The sequence below is a fragment of the Brachionichthys hirsutus genome, chromosome 16 (assembly GCF_040956055.1).
Source record: "Brachionichthys hirsutus isolate HB-005 chromosome 16, CSIRO-AGI_Bhir_v1, whole genome shotgun sequence".
Lineage (NCBI taxonomy): Eukaryota > Metazoa > Chordata > Actinopteri > Lophiiformes > Brachionichthyidae > Brachionichthys > Brachionichthys hirsutus.
In genome coordinates this window covers 7,434,510-7,450,593 of record NC_090912.1, presented here as the reverse complement: position 1 = coordinate 7,450,593, position 16,084 = coordinate 7,434,510, and the positions used below count along the sequence as shown (strand labels likewise).

Below are 16,084 nucleotides of genomic sequence, written 5' to 3'. Positions count from 1 at the left end.
GGGAGGGGCGAACAGCATTTAGAACAAAGTGCTGGACGATAACGTCTGAGCGACTGCTCGATTAAGCTTGAGACCAGATGAACAACCAATTCCTACAAGGTCAGAAAGCCTGCGTTGGCAGGAGACTCATCCCCCTCCTCTTCCGCCTCCCCTCCGCTATGAGCCGCTGAGTTCTTCCTCTTCACTTGTTTGCTGGAGCCCCCCCGGGGCCTCTGCATGGGCACCAAAAGGTGGAAACCTGGTTGGGCTTTGGGGGAGGCTGCACGCCCGGACGTGGTAAAGGTCTTGAACGTGCAAGGCATAAGGGGGGAGGAGGAGGAGCGTGTGGATGAAGGGCTGACACTCTGAACGGAAGAGTATCCGGAAGAGAAGGAAGGGGGTTCCTGGCCTCGGCCATCCTTGCTCGCGTCCCTCTCCGTTTCACAGAAGCTGTCTTCATCGCTGGACAGAGCTCTGCAGTGCTCCAGTCCTTCGGCTTCCGTCGGCGAGTCCAGTCTAACGGATCCCATCGAAGCTAAAGGAAGAGCAGATGTCAGACTTCAGAATCGCTTTGGCCAAAGTCTAAACAAACTACAGAGCCCAACAGACCCATTTGCCAACAAATGTGAACCTATGGAGACCTCTGTGTGTGCTCTGGACGGCGCAACTGCTGAATCATCTCTAGTGAGATAACGTAATACTGGAAGAATGACTCATGAATACTGCCTTCTGTATACAGATTAGTTCGTATATGTACGCAGTACGCCTACAAGACTGGTAGTAATCAAACTGGAATAAAAAGTACCGCGCCTTTCGACACTCACCATCGCCATCTTTCTCTCCTTCGCTCTCCCCCTCCTGGTCCCCCTCATAACCAGAACAGGAAGTGTCCAGGCTCCAGTCCAGGATGTCACCCACGAGCATCTCCTCCTGATTGGACAGCTCTGCAGTGGGCGTGGCAACAAAGCTTTCCCTGTGTTCCCGCAGTGCGTCATTGCGTCTCCTGGAGAGAAAGTGAGAAAAGCATAGTTACAAGGAAGTCGCTGAAGAAACTTGCAGATGGCACAAACGGCGCCAGCGCAACATGGTTCTCACACATTCGTTTGTCATTGTGGACAGGAGAAACCACGAGAACTGATAAATGAGCAAGGGGAGCAGCGAAGTGCTGATCTTTTTGCCGTCAGTCCTTGTTTAATAATCCAGTTTCTTGGGCCACCTTTGATGCATGTAAATAAGCAGTGAGTTGAGTGAGATTGAACAGAGATGGAAAGTCCTTGCATGCAGCTTGTAAAGTCTCTCATATTGGGCTATCTAAATGGAAAAACTGGCTAAAAATTATTGCACTGAAAACAAACATTTGTACAGTGAAAGTCAATCCAGGATAGTCCCACAATAAATAATAATCTCGTCTTTTCATGCAACGCGGAGCTTTATCGTAAGGGCGCAGACTCAAAAATATTCAGCTTGTGTTTTAGCATGTCTTGAAACTATGTCATCTCCCAGTGCTGTTGCGTTTTAATGGGAAACTTGTGTGTTGATCACTGTCTCACCGCTTGCTGTTGCTGGCCGGAGAAGCCAGGAAGGTGTGGATGTCTGCTGCTTGACCAGTGGGACTGGGAGGCTCCATCTCAGGCTCCACTTCAGGAATCTCCAGGGTCTGGCACAGCTCCTTAAAGTCGATCACCTTAGGGAAGCCATCAAAGGAATTCAGTTACGACTCGCACAGGTTCCATCCAGGATCATTTATCCTGGATGTGGAATAAACTGTATCAAATACCTTCTCCTTGCTGATGTGGTAGTAGGCCTCATCTTCAAACCGTTGCTTTACACCAGTAAGAGACACATGCCTGTAATCTTTGGGAACATCTTGACTGAAACTAAGAGAGGAAAAAAAGAGCGAGGAGGAAATAAAGGGGGGGGGGGGGGGGGGGTAAAAATGAATAAATAGGAACGTTATCTAATTTTCTTCCTGAACCTTTATAATCAACTTGCAGGTAAATCTCATTACTCATCCATTTCAGAACTACAATGCAATGCTCAGCGATCAAAATGACTCACCCTGAGGCACGTAGCTGTGACTCACTCCGTTATCCACTGATTCATACCCCCCCCCCTCTCTCCACTGTCCAGACCCTTCTTAGATTCTTTACGACTTTGCAGCACAGTCTGAGCCACTCATTTGGTTTACAGCCTTAACTGACATCCATTTCCGTGGTCACCAGGCATAAACAATCCATCAGTACGGACCAAATCATCATGTTGAATTCACCAGACGCGTCGCCGATGAATTTGTGATATCCGATTACGCTGATGAATGAGAATAGTGCTATTGTGTAAGCCAAACTTGAGGTAACAAATCAGGATCTCTTCCAGAACGCGGCCTTTGAAAAGATGCCATTTGGTAGTAAGTAGTATCTTCATAAAAGAAAAGTAATCAAGAGATTTTCTTTACCAAACCTGCGTCTATTTCATTCTTTGTTTTAAACACCGTATTCAACTGGAGAGAGACATTAGCAGAAATGCATCCCCGCTGTTTTTTTACGCTACGGCTTCTTTCCTGTTCTGCCCGTCATGTTTTTCTAGTATTAGCTTTCACATTTCTGTGCAAGGTGGGAGGTTGCAGCTCTCGTTTGATGATTACATTTGATTGTCTGCCTCACTCGAACTCCGCAGGAACATCTGCTGTCCTCTTTTTTTTTTTAAAGGCTCTTTTGAAGGAGCTGCGTCTGCAGGGAGGATGCCGCGTGATCGAGCCTGCGGCTATCAGACGGTGCTGATGCCATTAACTTAACGAATGATGAGGTGAATGACGGCCATGATCAGCGAAGTCACAACACTGAGACCGGGCCCCTGACATGATGACTGAAAATACAATAAGAGAGCTGAGAGAGGGACGTTAAAGAATCATAAAAATCAATCTTTACTTGAAGCACTGAGGCTCTTGACATCTAAATCTACCGATTTAAAGAAATGTGTCATCAGAAAAAGGGCATGACAATTCTCTTCAGCCGGCTTTTGAGTGTACCTACTATGAAAGCCACAACACTAGAGGGAGCTCAAACAACAACCTGATTACCCCCTCCTATAGGACTAACATGGGTAAATCATCTTGTTACAATATGGCCACCCAAGGGTGGAACGGTTTGACTCCCGCCCTCAAAACAGGCACCTCTTTGGCCTCCTTCAAAAAGGCCCTAAAAATACACCTTTTAGGGGGACAGAAACGGAGATAGTCATCACGACTCTCTCCGGATCAAACCCCCCCTCCTTTTTTTGTCCACCTACGTTGCACATATTAATCGCCTTAGTAATTTATTGTAATTTATGTAAGTTATTTATTGTCATTTTGCATCAGTGGTGCAATTTATTTTAGATTAATTGTTTGTTTGCATCGGCAGTGTAAAATCATTTTATTTTTGTTTTTCTAATGTTACGTTGCATCAATTGTGTAATTTAATATTGGTTTTATTTTTATTTGTATTGTTAATTGTGGATGATTTATGTACGAAGGACTTTCAACGGAAACAAGACCGCAAGGGCTTTTTTGAAACGCTCCTCTTAGACAGGATGTTTGACTTTATTTGTACTGTAATACATGCTACTGTACTTGTACTCTAACATTCTATCTAATAAATATATTCATCATCATCAGCGTGCTTTTGTTCCGCAGGCACTTCAGAAGCTTTATGTCCTCACAATGCGGCTAAAGCACCTGCTATTTTCAGCACATCATTCTTAGTGTACCAAGCCTGAGAAAATGTTCATTCTGCGTAATACGTTTTAGCAGGAACTTTGATTCCTCGATTTAACCAGCTGTGTGCCAGTCGGAACCAGTTGCACTCGCTGACCTCAATATCTGCAAGGGCCCGCTTCAGACAGAGGTCTACCCCAAAAATCTAGTTTTGAAATGTTCTCATTCATCACAAGGAAAAACATTAAAAACAAAACAAATGAATGAAATTGTAATTTTAACTTGTGTCATCAGTCACTGCTTTACTGGACTAATGGCAACCACAAAGGTCTGTTTAAAGTGACATCACAGCATGAATTAATAGCTTGACGACCAAAATAATCACAGCACACACAGCGCAACGCTTACCACTTGACATAGAGCAGCACAGAAAGGGAGACGAGGTCTTGCTTGGAGCAGCCGGTGTAGTCAACTAACTGGCTCGGCCAGAGAGGCGCTGCAGAGCGAGGTGACAAATGAAATTTGTTTACAAAAAAAAAAAGATCATTTGAATGGCATTTGGGTGACGCGATGCATCTATTCAAACCGGCCGCGTCTTAAGTCTGTGCGTCAGCGAATGTTACCGTAGTGATGCAGCGCTCGTGTAAGCAGCAGCGCTGCGCAGGCCACTTTGGCCGGCGGTGGTGTGGCGAGATCAGAGTACAGCAGAGACAGCTCGCAGACGTAGCCGAATAGGTGCGTGGTCCTCCTCTCCAAGGGGAGCAGAGACAGAAGAACCTCCCCATAGTCAAGCAGCGTGGGGCTCTGAGAGGAGATGAAGTTGAATATTAGACAGACATTATTCACCAGCGTGAATATTTGGTTCAACGAGAAGGACAACTGATGGCCTCACCCTGATCTTTCCTTCCAGGACAGCCACGACCTCTCCCATCATTCGAACCAGGTCTTCATATTTGTAAGTGTTGTCTGTAAGCCAAACAGCTTCACGTATGGTCAAGATCTCTTTACTGATATAGCTGGGGAAAAAAAAGAAAAAGAATCGTCGTGAGTTTCTAACCACACAGAATCACGAAACCCTCACTTCACCTGAAGCATATTATCGCATTTGCGTTCAAGAGAGAGAGGGGGAAAAAAAAGAGAGAATATTGAAGTGTTCATTTCTCACCGTGTGCAAACGACCATACAAGCGATTCCCAATAACTGGAGACGAGCCTTGGGAGCAGAGCGCCGAGCCAGGTAGCGGTCCACGCAGCCCACAGTCACGTGCAAAGTCAGGCTGGAGAAATCCTTCATGGTGGTCACCTCCACAAGCCAGTCCACCAGAATGTACCTGGTGCGGCATAAAGAGACAGAAACAATACGGAGGACATAAGTGATCCAGAATACAAAATGGAACAACCCCGAACGCTGTGGTTGAATTACAACTAACAATCTGCATGTATTTTATGTTCAAATGGAAAAGGATTCGCTTGATTCTCAGAGAAAACATTTTACTGACTGTCGCAACGACGTTAGAATGCAACAAGCCCTCGTTCTAAAAACTACCAGTAAATGATTCAGTCCGCAATCGTGTCAGTGCGGTCTACCTCATGGTGTCCTTGATGCCTCGCCGGAGGACGCCCTGAGCGCTGCGCCCTAACGCAGAGTTAGAGGAGCAGAAGAGCTGAGACACCAAGTCAGAGCAGGCTTTCGATTCCAACCCGAGTGGATTTCCACTGCTGCACACTTTGGCCAACGAGAGCTGAAGGAAAGACCAGAGAAAGCGTTAAACCGTTAGAATCGCACAAAATACAGCAGTTTGCAGATGTGACGCGCTTTCTGCTCTGAAGGGGCTTTATTTTTGAGATTCTGCGCCGATGCTTAGGCAATGCTCTCAAAGGAAAAAGAACTGAGGATAGCGAATAATGTCGTGGCCTCGTGACGCAGCCTGAAAGTGCTTCGAAGCAGGAAACCGGGGGGGGGCAGGGTGAATACAAAAATAAGACATCAAAATGTCGTCAAACGGAAAAATACTCTGAGCTGTTCTTTTAGCAGTGAACAAATTGAGAAAATAATACAGATGCTGATTATAAAATGGGGACATGAGAAGAATACTTTAAATACACTCTCAAATGAGCTGCTCCTTCAATGTCCTTCAATGAGTCACCTGAGCCTCCCAGGATCCTTTGCAAGCATAGTCCCTGAGGGTTCGGATACACTGGAGGTACCTGCCCGGATCCGCCATCTGAAAATCACAGACACACATCCACGTTATTTAGTTACCGCCTTCACAGAATACAGTTAACACAGCCAAGAATGACAGAATGAGAGATTCAGACTCACAGCCGCCTTTCGTTTGTGCTCCCACAACATGTAGGAGCTCTGCAGACAGCCGGCTTCCGAAGACTGTTCCAGCATAGACATGGCTTCGGAACGTCTTTCAGCATCCTGGGGAAAAAAAAACAGAGAAACACGGGTCCGATGTAAATGTCAGATCTTATCAAAGGCACGCGAAAAAAAGCAGAGTCGTTTCATCCCCTCATTTGTCATAGTTTCACATAAAGGCTGGCCATGAGTAAAGAGTGAAGACTATAAAGCTGCACCTGCTCTATGAAGAGGAGAAAACAACAGTTATCCCATCTGTTCCATCAGTGACTCATCAGAAAACGCCGCATGCAGCTACATAATGTTTGCGTCTGGGTGTGGTGTGTCCAGCTTCTAAGTCTCGCTGTTTCTCACTCACGTCAAACAGCTGCAAGACTCTGGCCAAACAGTGCAACAAGGGCGCTCTCTTCTCCTGCACACACGAAAAAAAAAAGAGACAAAAATTAACACTTTAAATATATCATTTTAAACATGCTGCATCCTGCTTAACACCGTCAACAAATTCTATGATTCATAGGGGTTTTTTTCTGGGCCTTGTTTAGAGCTTCAGTTTTTTCCCCGTGGCAACAAAAGGGACGGATCGTTTCCAAGTCAGCCACAGAGTACAAATCTCGACTGATATATTAGATTGTGATTTAAATGGTCGAAAGTAGGAATCAGAGCATTTACACCAAGTGTCAGTGAAAATGTTTCACATGCTTCATATGCTCACCAAACAAAATATTAGAAAGCAAAAAACCTACCACGTTGTCGCACTCAGCCTTGAGATAGTCAAACACCACAGCCTTGCAGCAGCTGCCGGTGGGCGACCATGGCGGGCGGATGAACACCCAGACGAAGGGATCCGCGGGGGGACAGCGCAGGCTCTCTGCCAGGCTGAAGAAACGGGAGGCCTTGCGGCCGCACAAGTCCGCTCGCCCCTCATCGCCCAGCAACGCTGGCGGAAAGAGAAGAAAAAACATGAAACCCAATAAAAGGCTGGAACGGCAGCCGGGGAGTTTAACTTACGTCCTTCATTGTACAAATAAGCAATCCCGAGCTTCACAGCAGCTTCAAAGTTCCCTTTCTCAGCAGCTCTGAAAGAAGAAAAAGATTGAAAAGGTAAACAAACAAAAGAATACATTTGCGATGAGGAATGGCGACAGATGTGGCCGTACCTTTCAAAGAGCCACAAGGTGTTCGGGGACGGCCACGTGTCCCTGAAACTGACCCGGGCCCATATGCTAGAGTGGTTATCAATAATATCCCGCAGCTGGGAGTTAACCTACAAAACCAAAAGGCAGGAAAATTAGTCCCTCAAATCAAAGCGAGACATCTGAGAGATCAGATCCTGTGGATCACACGATGCCAGAAGAAAACTCTGGGGGTGACATGTGGGGGGGGGTGAACATTCACTCACTGCTCTGACAGAAAGCAAGTCCTCAGCAGAGAGGCAGTGGACCACACACAGGAGGACCTCCTCGGGTAGGGACAGCAAGTTTAGGGCTGGACTTCGCTTACGGATCCGCTTCCGCACTGGGACCGTGTAGCATTTTGAACATCGGCAGTGGAGTACTGGAATAAAAAACAAAAAAGAATTGTCATCGAAAGAAGAGTCCCGTTTTGCTGCCGCTGGGGCATAAGTGAGTGAAACACACGACGCTGAAACAAAACTCTTTAACGAAAGCAGCCCCCCCTCTGGCCGCTTCGTGCATGGCGCATTCAGGTGAAACTTGTGGCTCCGACATTCAAAACGTGAAACGTGAAGCGCGTACGTGTGGTCGAATGGAACGCGAAGACGCTTAAAGTCGTGAAAGTTCAGACGAAATAAACACCAGCAATAAGCATGAAGTACTGCATCAGAAGGCGTCGTGAGCTCTGGGGCGCATGTCTGGGACAAGTCGGACCGAGTGGGCGCCGAAATTTCCCTCCTGAGGTCTCAACACACCTACAGTCATGTTACGAGTAATGTCTGACGAAATCCGATATCAGTGTTTTAACTTTTTAACTATTACAGATCCAAGGCTTCAGACCGGCACACGGTTTAAAATTTAACTTAACCAGAATTTTAAATTACACTAATTCAAGGGGGGGGGGGGGGGGGGGGGTCATGCTGACTCGTTAACGTTTGTTAAGTTACCAATACAACAACAAAACACACCACTTACATGAAAACACACACGCACTGCTCGTTAGAAGAGCTAGCTTACTTTTAACCAGGTTACTTACCGCCCGCTTTCATTGCAAATTAAGTGATCCCTCTCCTCTAGCAGCGGTACTTGAATAGCTTCGTCACTGAGCAGCAAATGAAAACGTCACGACAATAATACTACATGCAGCAAATGAAACGTCCAGAAGCTGTGGTTTCACAGTGGCGGCGTTACGACGCTGCTTACAGCCTCTGGTTAGCTGCATTAGCTGACTAATATCAAGCTAGGTTTGAGTTCTTGCCTTGATTCGAACGCACGCATGCGACGTCGCCTCTCTCTAGGACCGCCCGCGCTCAATGTTTAAACTCTTTATTCAATCTAATTGGTCAGAAATGGTAACGCCCACATAGTAGATGGTAGCATATTATTGGTCAGACGGAAGAAGGGGGGAAATGATTGACCGGATTTTTATAAACCGTGAAAAGCCTACACATCATTGGATAACGTATTGCCATTTCGAAGCACGCGCTCGTCAGACAATGCGTATGATTGGTTGACTTGATTATAAAGAACGCCTACAGACCCACCTTATTACTGTCGATTGTGGGAAATGTAGTTCCGCAGAAAATGTTGTTTAAAGGTACTGTGTTTAAAGAGACAGGAGTGAATGTGACGCCGGGGTAGTTACACCTTTTAATTTAAGATTATTTATTCATTACACTGTAAATAATTCCTCTATTATTGGTAACGTTTGGGTGTTTATAAAGTCACTGTAATGTGCTATTTATTTGTTTGTTTGTTTGTTTATTTACTTACTGCCCTCAGTTGCAGCCAAAGGCCCTCATGGAACTGATGAGATTAATTACTCTTAATGTATCAGACAGAGCAAGAGATAATGCACTTTTTAAATGATTTGTAAAGATCGTTTCTGGCTTAATTGTAAAAAGTTAAGTTATTGGTAATATTAATATATAATTTAAACTACTGCATAAGCATTCCTTAATTTAATCAGTTTTGCGTAATCTTTCTCATGATGAATCCCCAAACACCACTTGGTACATTTGACTGATTGTCAAATCTTAAAATTGCCAATCCATTGTCGAAAAGAAAATTGTAATATCATGCCAAATGCAGGTAATAATATGCAGAGTAAAACACAGAATACAGTCGCAGAAAGGAGCATATTCAATTGTGCTGATATGATCATAGTTGAATCAATAAAAGTCCAAAGAAAATGATGTGAGTTGCCTTCTCTTTTCACACAACACAGACACATCACGACACGCTCACATTAGAATGTGCTCGTTCATCAATATGTGTGTGATTGAGCAGCTATGCAAATAAAAGTTTGATTCTGCCAGTTGATTTTGAGGAAATTGCAAAGTAACTAAGACCATTGTATTGGATCCCTACTGGGAACATAGTGGCTAATCTTGTAAATAGTGTCCTATTGTTCGCTGTTTTTGAAGAGGGTGTTATAAAGGAGCTGAGTAGACCCCCAGAAGTAATTATCTAATCATTTTAATGTATCACGTTTAATGTGACCTCTTTCACTCCATAGTTGCCTTTGAGAAGATGAGAAAAAATCAAAGGCAAAACATTGTATATGAAACCCCAAAAGCATTATCCAATCATACCAGATATTCTTTGTATTTGATAATTCCTTCAATTTAATTTCCATTTTGGGTTCTTCGAAGCATTTCTGCATTTCACACTGGAGGTGTTGTGTGATCTAATTATCCTCAAGCTGAATGATCTAATAAGAGATAGGGACTTTGACATCCCCAATTGGATGCAGTCATTGTTTCCATAGAAACTCCAACCCATCTGAAAGATTCTCTCAGTAAAACCTAAAGTGAACGGTAATGGATACGGTAAAGCAATCTGTTAGTGCATTCAACCTCATTTGAAAAATTCTTATGGCAATTAAGCACTGCAGAATGCACTTATGAATCTAATCGTCAATTATTTATTAGAGTAAAGTGTTATAAAGATGTTGCTCCAAAAGAAAGCAACTGTCTGATAAGTAGAAGTAAGATTTCATACCTGAGCATTTTACCGTACGAGCGCTTTGATGAAGCAGCAAAGTATGACATAATAAAGAACAGAGAAGAAAGCCTGTAGGTTATGAAATACCATGTGAGTTAGAAATTAAATATTAAAAGTAAAACACAGAAATCAATAGTGGGACTGATTCATGGGCGATAAAAGAAGACCCAATTCACACTCATCTGGAAATGATAAAATATAATTAGTGCTCAGTACACGCCAGTGATATTTTATCCCAGTTCTCGCAAGTCTCTGTTGGACTAAATCCCAAAGATTCTCAACACATTTATTTCTATTACAATACCTAAATTGTGTTGTAATACAATTTTTCTAGTCTCCTGATTCGCTGTCTTGCCAGGCATGTGTGAATTATTTTTTCCGCCTGTTTGAGAATTCAGCTGTCATAATATCTAAAGCAGTTGCGATCCTATCCCAATTTGGAAAATATAATTCCAAACTAACAGCAGATGATGGACTGATTAAATACAGTACACAGAAACCCTTGTGTAGATGCTGTTGATGCGGAATAGAATAAAACATCAAGCCACGAGACTCCAACGTGGCACAAATCCAGACTTCTTTGTGTCACGCAGTCCTCCCTGCTGCTTCATTCTGGCTTTGCATTTTAAACTGATGTCAGTTTTGTATAATTCAAAGTATGATTGAAGCCAAATAGCACTGAGCGCTTGGGTTCGAAGCCAAATCCTAGAGATTGAGAGGCGGATGAGATGCTCCCATCTGGTTTCCTGTAATCTGTGCTGATCCTAGCAATTCAACTGGCCACTTCCACCCCATCTGCATTTTGCCCCCCGTTGGCCTCCTCATTCAGACCCAAGCACTGTTCCCTCCCCACCCACAGCAGTTTTCCCAGAAAACTTACCACTGAATGACAAATCATGAAATGTGTTCACACTAATGTCTTGAGAAATAGCTGGTTCTGCCGAAGGCCTGAGTGTTCATGACGTGCTGAATGCCTTTGTCCCTGTGAGGCTGTTTTGCTCCGGGATAATTTTTCCATGAAGTGTGTCATTTCTACCTAACTACCCAGAGATTTCTTGAGCCTCCCAAATCAAAGAAATACAAAGTCATATGGAATAAATGCTGCAGAGATTCTCCTCAAACTTCAGACTAGATCACCACAGGTCAGAGTGGCCAAGTAACATTTATTTATTACAACTATTAAAATATGCACGAAGTACAAATACACAATAGAAATATAAAACAGTTGCATAAAGCACCAAATAATCGAAAGCCACGCGATTAAAAAAAAATATTGTTTGTTATTCACAGGCGTGGCAGATAGCATAGCTGTTTTCTGGGTGGGTCACAGTACAGTATTTCCCTTGCAGCAGGGGAATAATTACGTAACACCTCTGACAATCAATGTGGTCACCAGGCATCATTATTAGTGACAATAAACATACACACACAACATAGCTTAAAATAAGCAAGTACAATTTATGCAAACACAACATACAACGTACAACATATGCACTATGCATGTGGAAATTGCATCAAAGCAAAGCATGAGTGTTACTAATTATCAAAATACTGTAATACTGGGGATTCAGGCCTATTTTTTTTAGTTAAAAAAGTTTTAGTGAATACCTCTACTTCGGTTACCGTGGCATTTTCGCTGCCACTTCCTGTAACATATCAGTATCAAGTAAAGTACGGCTGTTCGGAGACACTGCTCCCAATCTACCTGCATGGACAACTCACCACGCCGGGGGGGGATTGATTTCCCAGGCTTTGCATGTTTTATACCATCTCATCCTCCCCCCCCCCCCTTGTTTTAAGACTTCAGCCCTCTTGCAGTAGAACAGCAGAAATGTACACCGAACATCAAATGAAGAGTGTGAAAGGAGGATCATGAATTGCATTTCTGTTGAAGCAGGCAGACGCAGCCTTGTAAGTGGCAGGCCGTTCTTACAGGGGAGTCTTTGGTTCTGTGTGTTAAGCTACCACTAAATGCATAGAGACACATTTTACAAAGTAACAGGTGCCACTAATCTGGTCGCCACAATCATTGCTCAAGTGATCAGTGATGGTTGTCGAGGGTAAAGGAGAGCCAGGACACAGTCATCCTTGAGTCTACACTTCTTTATATACAGGGCACTTTTTCCTTCTGTGAAAATACACCAATCTCATCTGGGAGAAACAGTAAAGAGAAACCCAAATGTGAATCAATCTCAACTCACCGGTGACTTATTATCCCAAATTCAGATGGACAAAAGAATCATTTACTGCTATTTCCACCTTAAGAGAAAATAATCAACCTTCTTTGGTACAGAGAGTTAAAGTCAAATATCTTTGAACAATGCAGCTTACATTTATGTGAATATGTCTTAATAGGTATATCAAAAGGCTGTATACACTCTGTTCTGGTGTGGGCTCAAGTCAGAAACTGGGTATGAAGGATGGAGGAGGGGCATCGGACTCGGATGAGGAGATTGCTGTTGTGGTAAAGAGGGTGAGAACAAGGGGAACAATTCTCTGGGTTTGGGTGGAAAAAGGAATCCAACAGAGTATTTTCCCATGAGGCCTTGCTCAAGGCGCTTAGCAGGAGGAGCTGAAGGGATTCAGGGTCACTGAAAGTGTCCAAGCATGTCCCCTTGGTCAGTGTCCTTCAATAGTTTTGACCAGCGTGGAGTTGAGGTGTCACACAAAGACACTCAGCTGGGCGTAGATGCTCGCATATTGACAGGAGGGCAACAAGTCCGTGATGCTGAAGCTGTAAAAGATCTTTCAGATTTTGTAGTTTTACCTAGAGGCCTCTTGCTTGCCACTGACAGTCAAACGTGCACATCTATGATCCTTAGTGGTCAGGTCAAAGGTCTCGACCGTGTCTTGAACAAACAAACATCTTCCACTTGTCCAGGGGGTCCTTTGCCCTCTCTGGGTCATCATTCAAATAGATAGCAGCAAGATTCTGCATGCTGGCCTCAAGTTCCACCCTCCCATTGCGTTAAAAAAAAAAAGAAGAAGCCCCCAACACATTGCTGCGGTGTCAAGGGACGAGTGACTGACGCTGGCTGCTGACGCAAGCGAGCTAATTTTTTTGGACTGGGTATCAGGTTGCTGACTTTGGCCCACTTGTGGTCTCCTGGAGAGTCACCTGTCGGTTCAGGAGGAATGCTGTCACTGACGTGCCTTGTGACGCCAGCGGCAGTTCCTGGTGCATACGTGAGTGCAGAAAGTGAAGAGCATTTAGCGCCATGTGCAAAGACACAGTCCATATTCACATGCTTCCTTGAAGGCTGTTTTGACATTGGACACCTGTTGTCTGACAGTAAAAGATCACATTAGACATCAGATATCTCATCTTGAGCAACCCCGAAGGGTCCAGACCTTACATACAGATCAATGTCTTATCTATGTGTCCTTCTACGCTCCTTGACATCTCAGCCCAGGCTCTCTCCAGAATAAGCTGAGAAGAACGCTACGATAAAGAATAGAGGAGGAAGTGAAGTAGTGACTTCTTTAGTCAACCACAGTGTTCCCAGTCCGACTTATTCCACCGCCTTTGAGGTCACATCGCTGCCCCCCCCCCCCCCCCCCCCTTCCCGACACACACACACACGCTTCACAAGGGACACTGTTCAGAGTTAAATGAGCCTCCCTCTTTCCTTTTCTTCCTCTTCCTCTTGTGTACATTCCAGCAGGCAACGGCGACCATCAGCAGCACCAGACCCATGACAAGCAGCACGACCGACACCACTTTAGTCTGAGGCAAGTCATTGTAAGCGTACGTCACACCCGTCCCTGCCACGCCGATCACCAAAGAGATTATTCCAAAGGGGAAAATGCACCGGTACCAGGACTTCTCCATGCCCCCGGTGGCCTGGGACAGGCGGTCCAGAGAGGAGAGAACCTCAGGCACTTTGGCTCCGCCAGTCTCCAGGGACTGAGCCTCCTGCCCCGAGTGGGTCTCGGACTGGTTTTGACAAGCCAGGCGGCCCGTCGTACAGCCCATCCCGATGGACGCTGAAGCCAAGCAGTGTAGCGTTTGGATCCTGTTTTCGAGTCAACTCCAGTGTGGGTAGAAAGACAGAAATAGGGAAAGCCGAGATCGGAAAAATGACTGCCGCAGGAATTGCTGGAGCGTGTCAGATGAAGGCTGAACTGGATTCCACTCGCTCGTCCCTTTTCTTCCCGTCCCTCTCTTGCCGTTTCTCTGTAGACTGCCTGCTGGCTGTCTGGCAGCACATTGTACACTTTTCTGAATGTGGTAGCGGGCTATATATATGGGACCATGGGAAGAGGAGGAGCATAGGAAGAAAAATGGGGTGTCCGAGTCTTGATTGGTCTCCTTTTGTGTGACGTCAAACACTGAAGCAAGGAGAGGGGTTGAGGGAGCACAGGAAGGGGGGGGAGGGGAGATGAGTTAACTGCTCCCTCTTTTCTTCATCTCCCCATCACTCCCTCACAAATGCAGTCTTTTCTTTTCCCCTTGCTTTTTTTTTGTTTTTTTGTTTTCCCTGCAGCGCAAGAAGCCTTCCCTGGGGAATTGCAGAAGCCTGAAATCAGCGGAGGATGGGGAATCCCTCATTTTCCCAGATTGGAATAAAGCTTTTACATATCCTTTTACATATTAGTGACGTGCCAATATCACCTCGGACCGCAATATAAAAAATGTGTCATCTCCATATGGCAATTATACAGTGACGGTTTTTCCTATTGCAAACCATCAATTCCTGTGTGGGCATCAACAGCCAACATAAATCCTGCAACCACCCACACGCTCCTCCTGTCATGTGCAATGCAGGCACCTGATAACACTGATCTAAGAGGATGTAAGGGGGCATCACATACAGAGTGCTTTGTTAATAAAAGTGCTAATATGCTAATAAGGAAAGCTACTCATTAAACACAGGGGGGCCCGACTCCCTTGCCGCCCACTCACACATCGTAGGTGGCAGTACTTTCTGAATGAAAGCCAACCTGGTAGTAGTTCGTCCCTCAGGATGCTGAGCTGCCACGAAAAGAAAATCAATGCAGTTTTATCCGCCTGAAGAAGCTTATCTCACTCCTCCACATCTGAAATGCTGATCATGTTTGTAGCGGTGTCTGTTTTTTAGCTTCAGGCATTACAGAATTTACTATGGCAACATGTTATCTTGTTTTTGTTTTGTTTCCTTTTCGGTTTCTGTAAATGAACTATGTGAACTTTATATTGATTATGTCCATTTGTTGCTGAATGGATTTGGAATTGAAGTTTACCCATAACTGCATGGTAAACAATGGCATTTTTAAGATGTGTGTGTGTGATAAGACGGCAGGCCCCTTTGATGTACATAAAACCTGTGTCACAAAGAAAAATGATTACCTCACTTCAATTCAAATAATAATCTATTTTAAGTAAAACTAAATCATACAAATGATAAGTTGAGTTGCTAATAATCAGATAAAAGGGAAAAGCAATCATGAAATATAATTAAAATTGTATTAGTAAAAAACTAGCTTCAGATAATCATGGTTTAATTAAACAAATCCACCTCACAAATCAAAAACTACTGAATTAAGAAATATGAGGTACCTAATTTTTTTTTATAGAAAAATCCTCACATGCCTCTCTATGGAAAATAAATGTTTTTTTAAATTATATAAGACACTGCATAATCTACCACAGTAGAAAAAAAAGAATCAGCTGGTAAAAAAGGAGCTGTTTCAGAATGGAGGCGCAAATCAAACCAATCAAGGTAATTGATGACCACACTGACTTAATGTCTGCTGTTGGCATCAAGGTAACAGATGGAAGCAAAAGAGGAGAAGTGAGGAATGCGTTGGTCAGGGAAGGAGCACAGAGGAGGTGATGGACGGCGATGGGCATTTAAAGGAGCAAAGTGGATTCTTGGTTGCACCATTCGGT

The 16,084-nt window shown here is 44.3% G+C and overlaps 1 protein-coding gene across 1 annotated transcript; it reads right to left on the bottom strand.

The window, feature by feature from the left end:
• Positions 1–92: 92 nt before the first annotated feature.
• ccnf (cyclin F) lies at positions 93–8,255 on the bottom strand. The gene is made up of 17 exons (XM_068750302.1): positions 8,243–8,255; positions 7,434–7,588; positions 7,192–7,298; positions 7,043–7,110; positions 6,778–6,971; positions 6,393–6,446; positions 5,993–6,097; positions 5,817–5,894; positions 5,257–5,411; positions 4,836–5,000; positions 4,563–4,686; positions 4,294–4,474; positions 4,079–4,166; positions 1,757–1,856; positions 1,530–1,663; positions 804–982; positions 93–514 (listed from the first exon to the last, which is right to left on the bottom strand). The coding sequence occupies exons 1-17, from the start codon at positions 8,253–8,255 to the stop codon at positions 93–95; spliced, it is 2,322 nt and encodes a 773-aa protein (XP_068606403.1).
• Positions 8,256–16,084: the final 7,829 nt, after the last annotated feature.

What these genes read in the sequence shown, in the direction of transcription:
- ccnf (XM_068750302.1), bottom strand. An exon ending in GAGTCTTGCAGCTGTTTGAC is followed by an intron (nt 6,098 to 6,392) that starts GTGAGTGAGAAA and finishes TTTTTTCCCCAG; the next exon opens with GATGCTGAAAGACGTTCCGA. An exon ending in TCCTGGAAGGAAAGATCAGG is followed by an intron (nt 4,475 to 4,562) that starts GTGAGGCCATCA and finishes ATCTCCTCTCAG; the next exon opens with AGCCCCACGCTGCTTGACTA.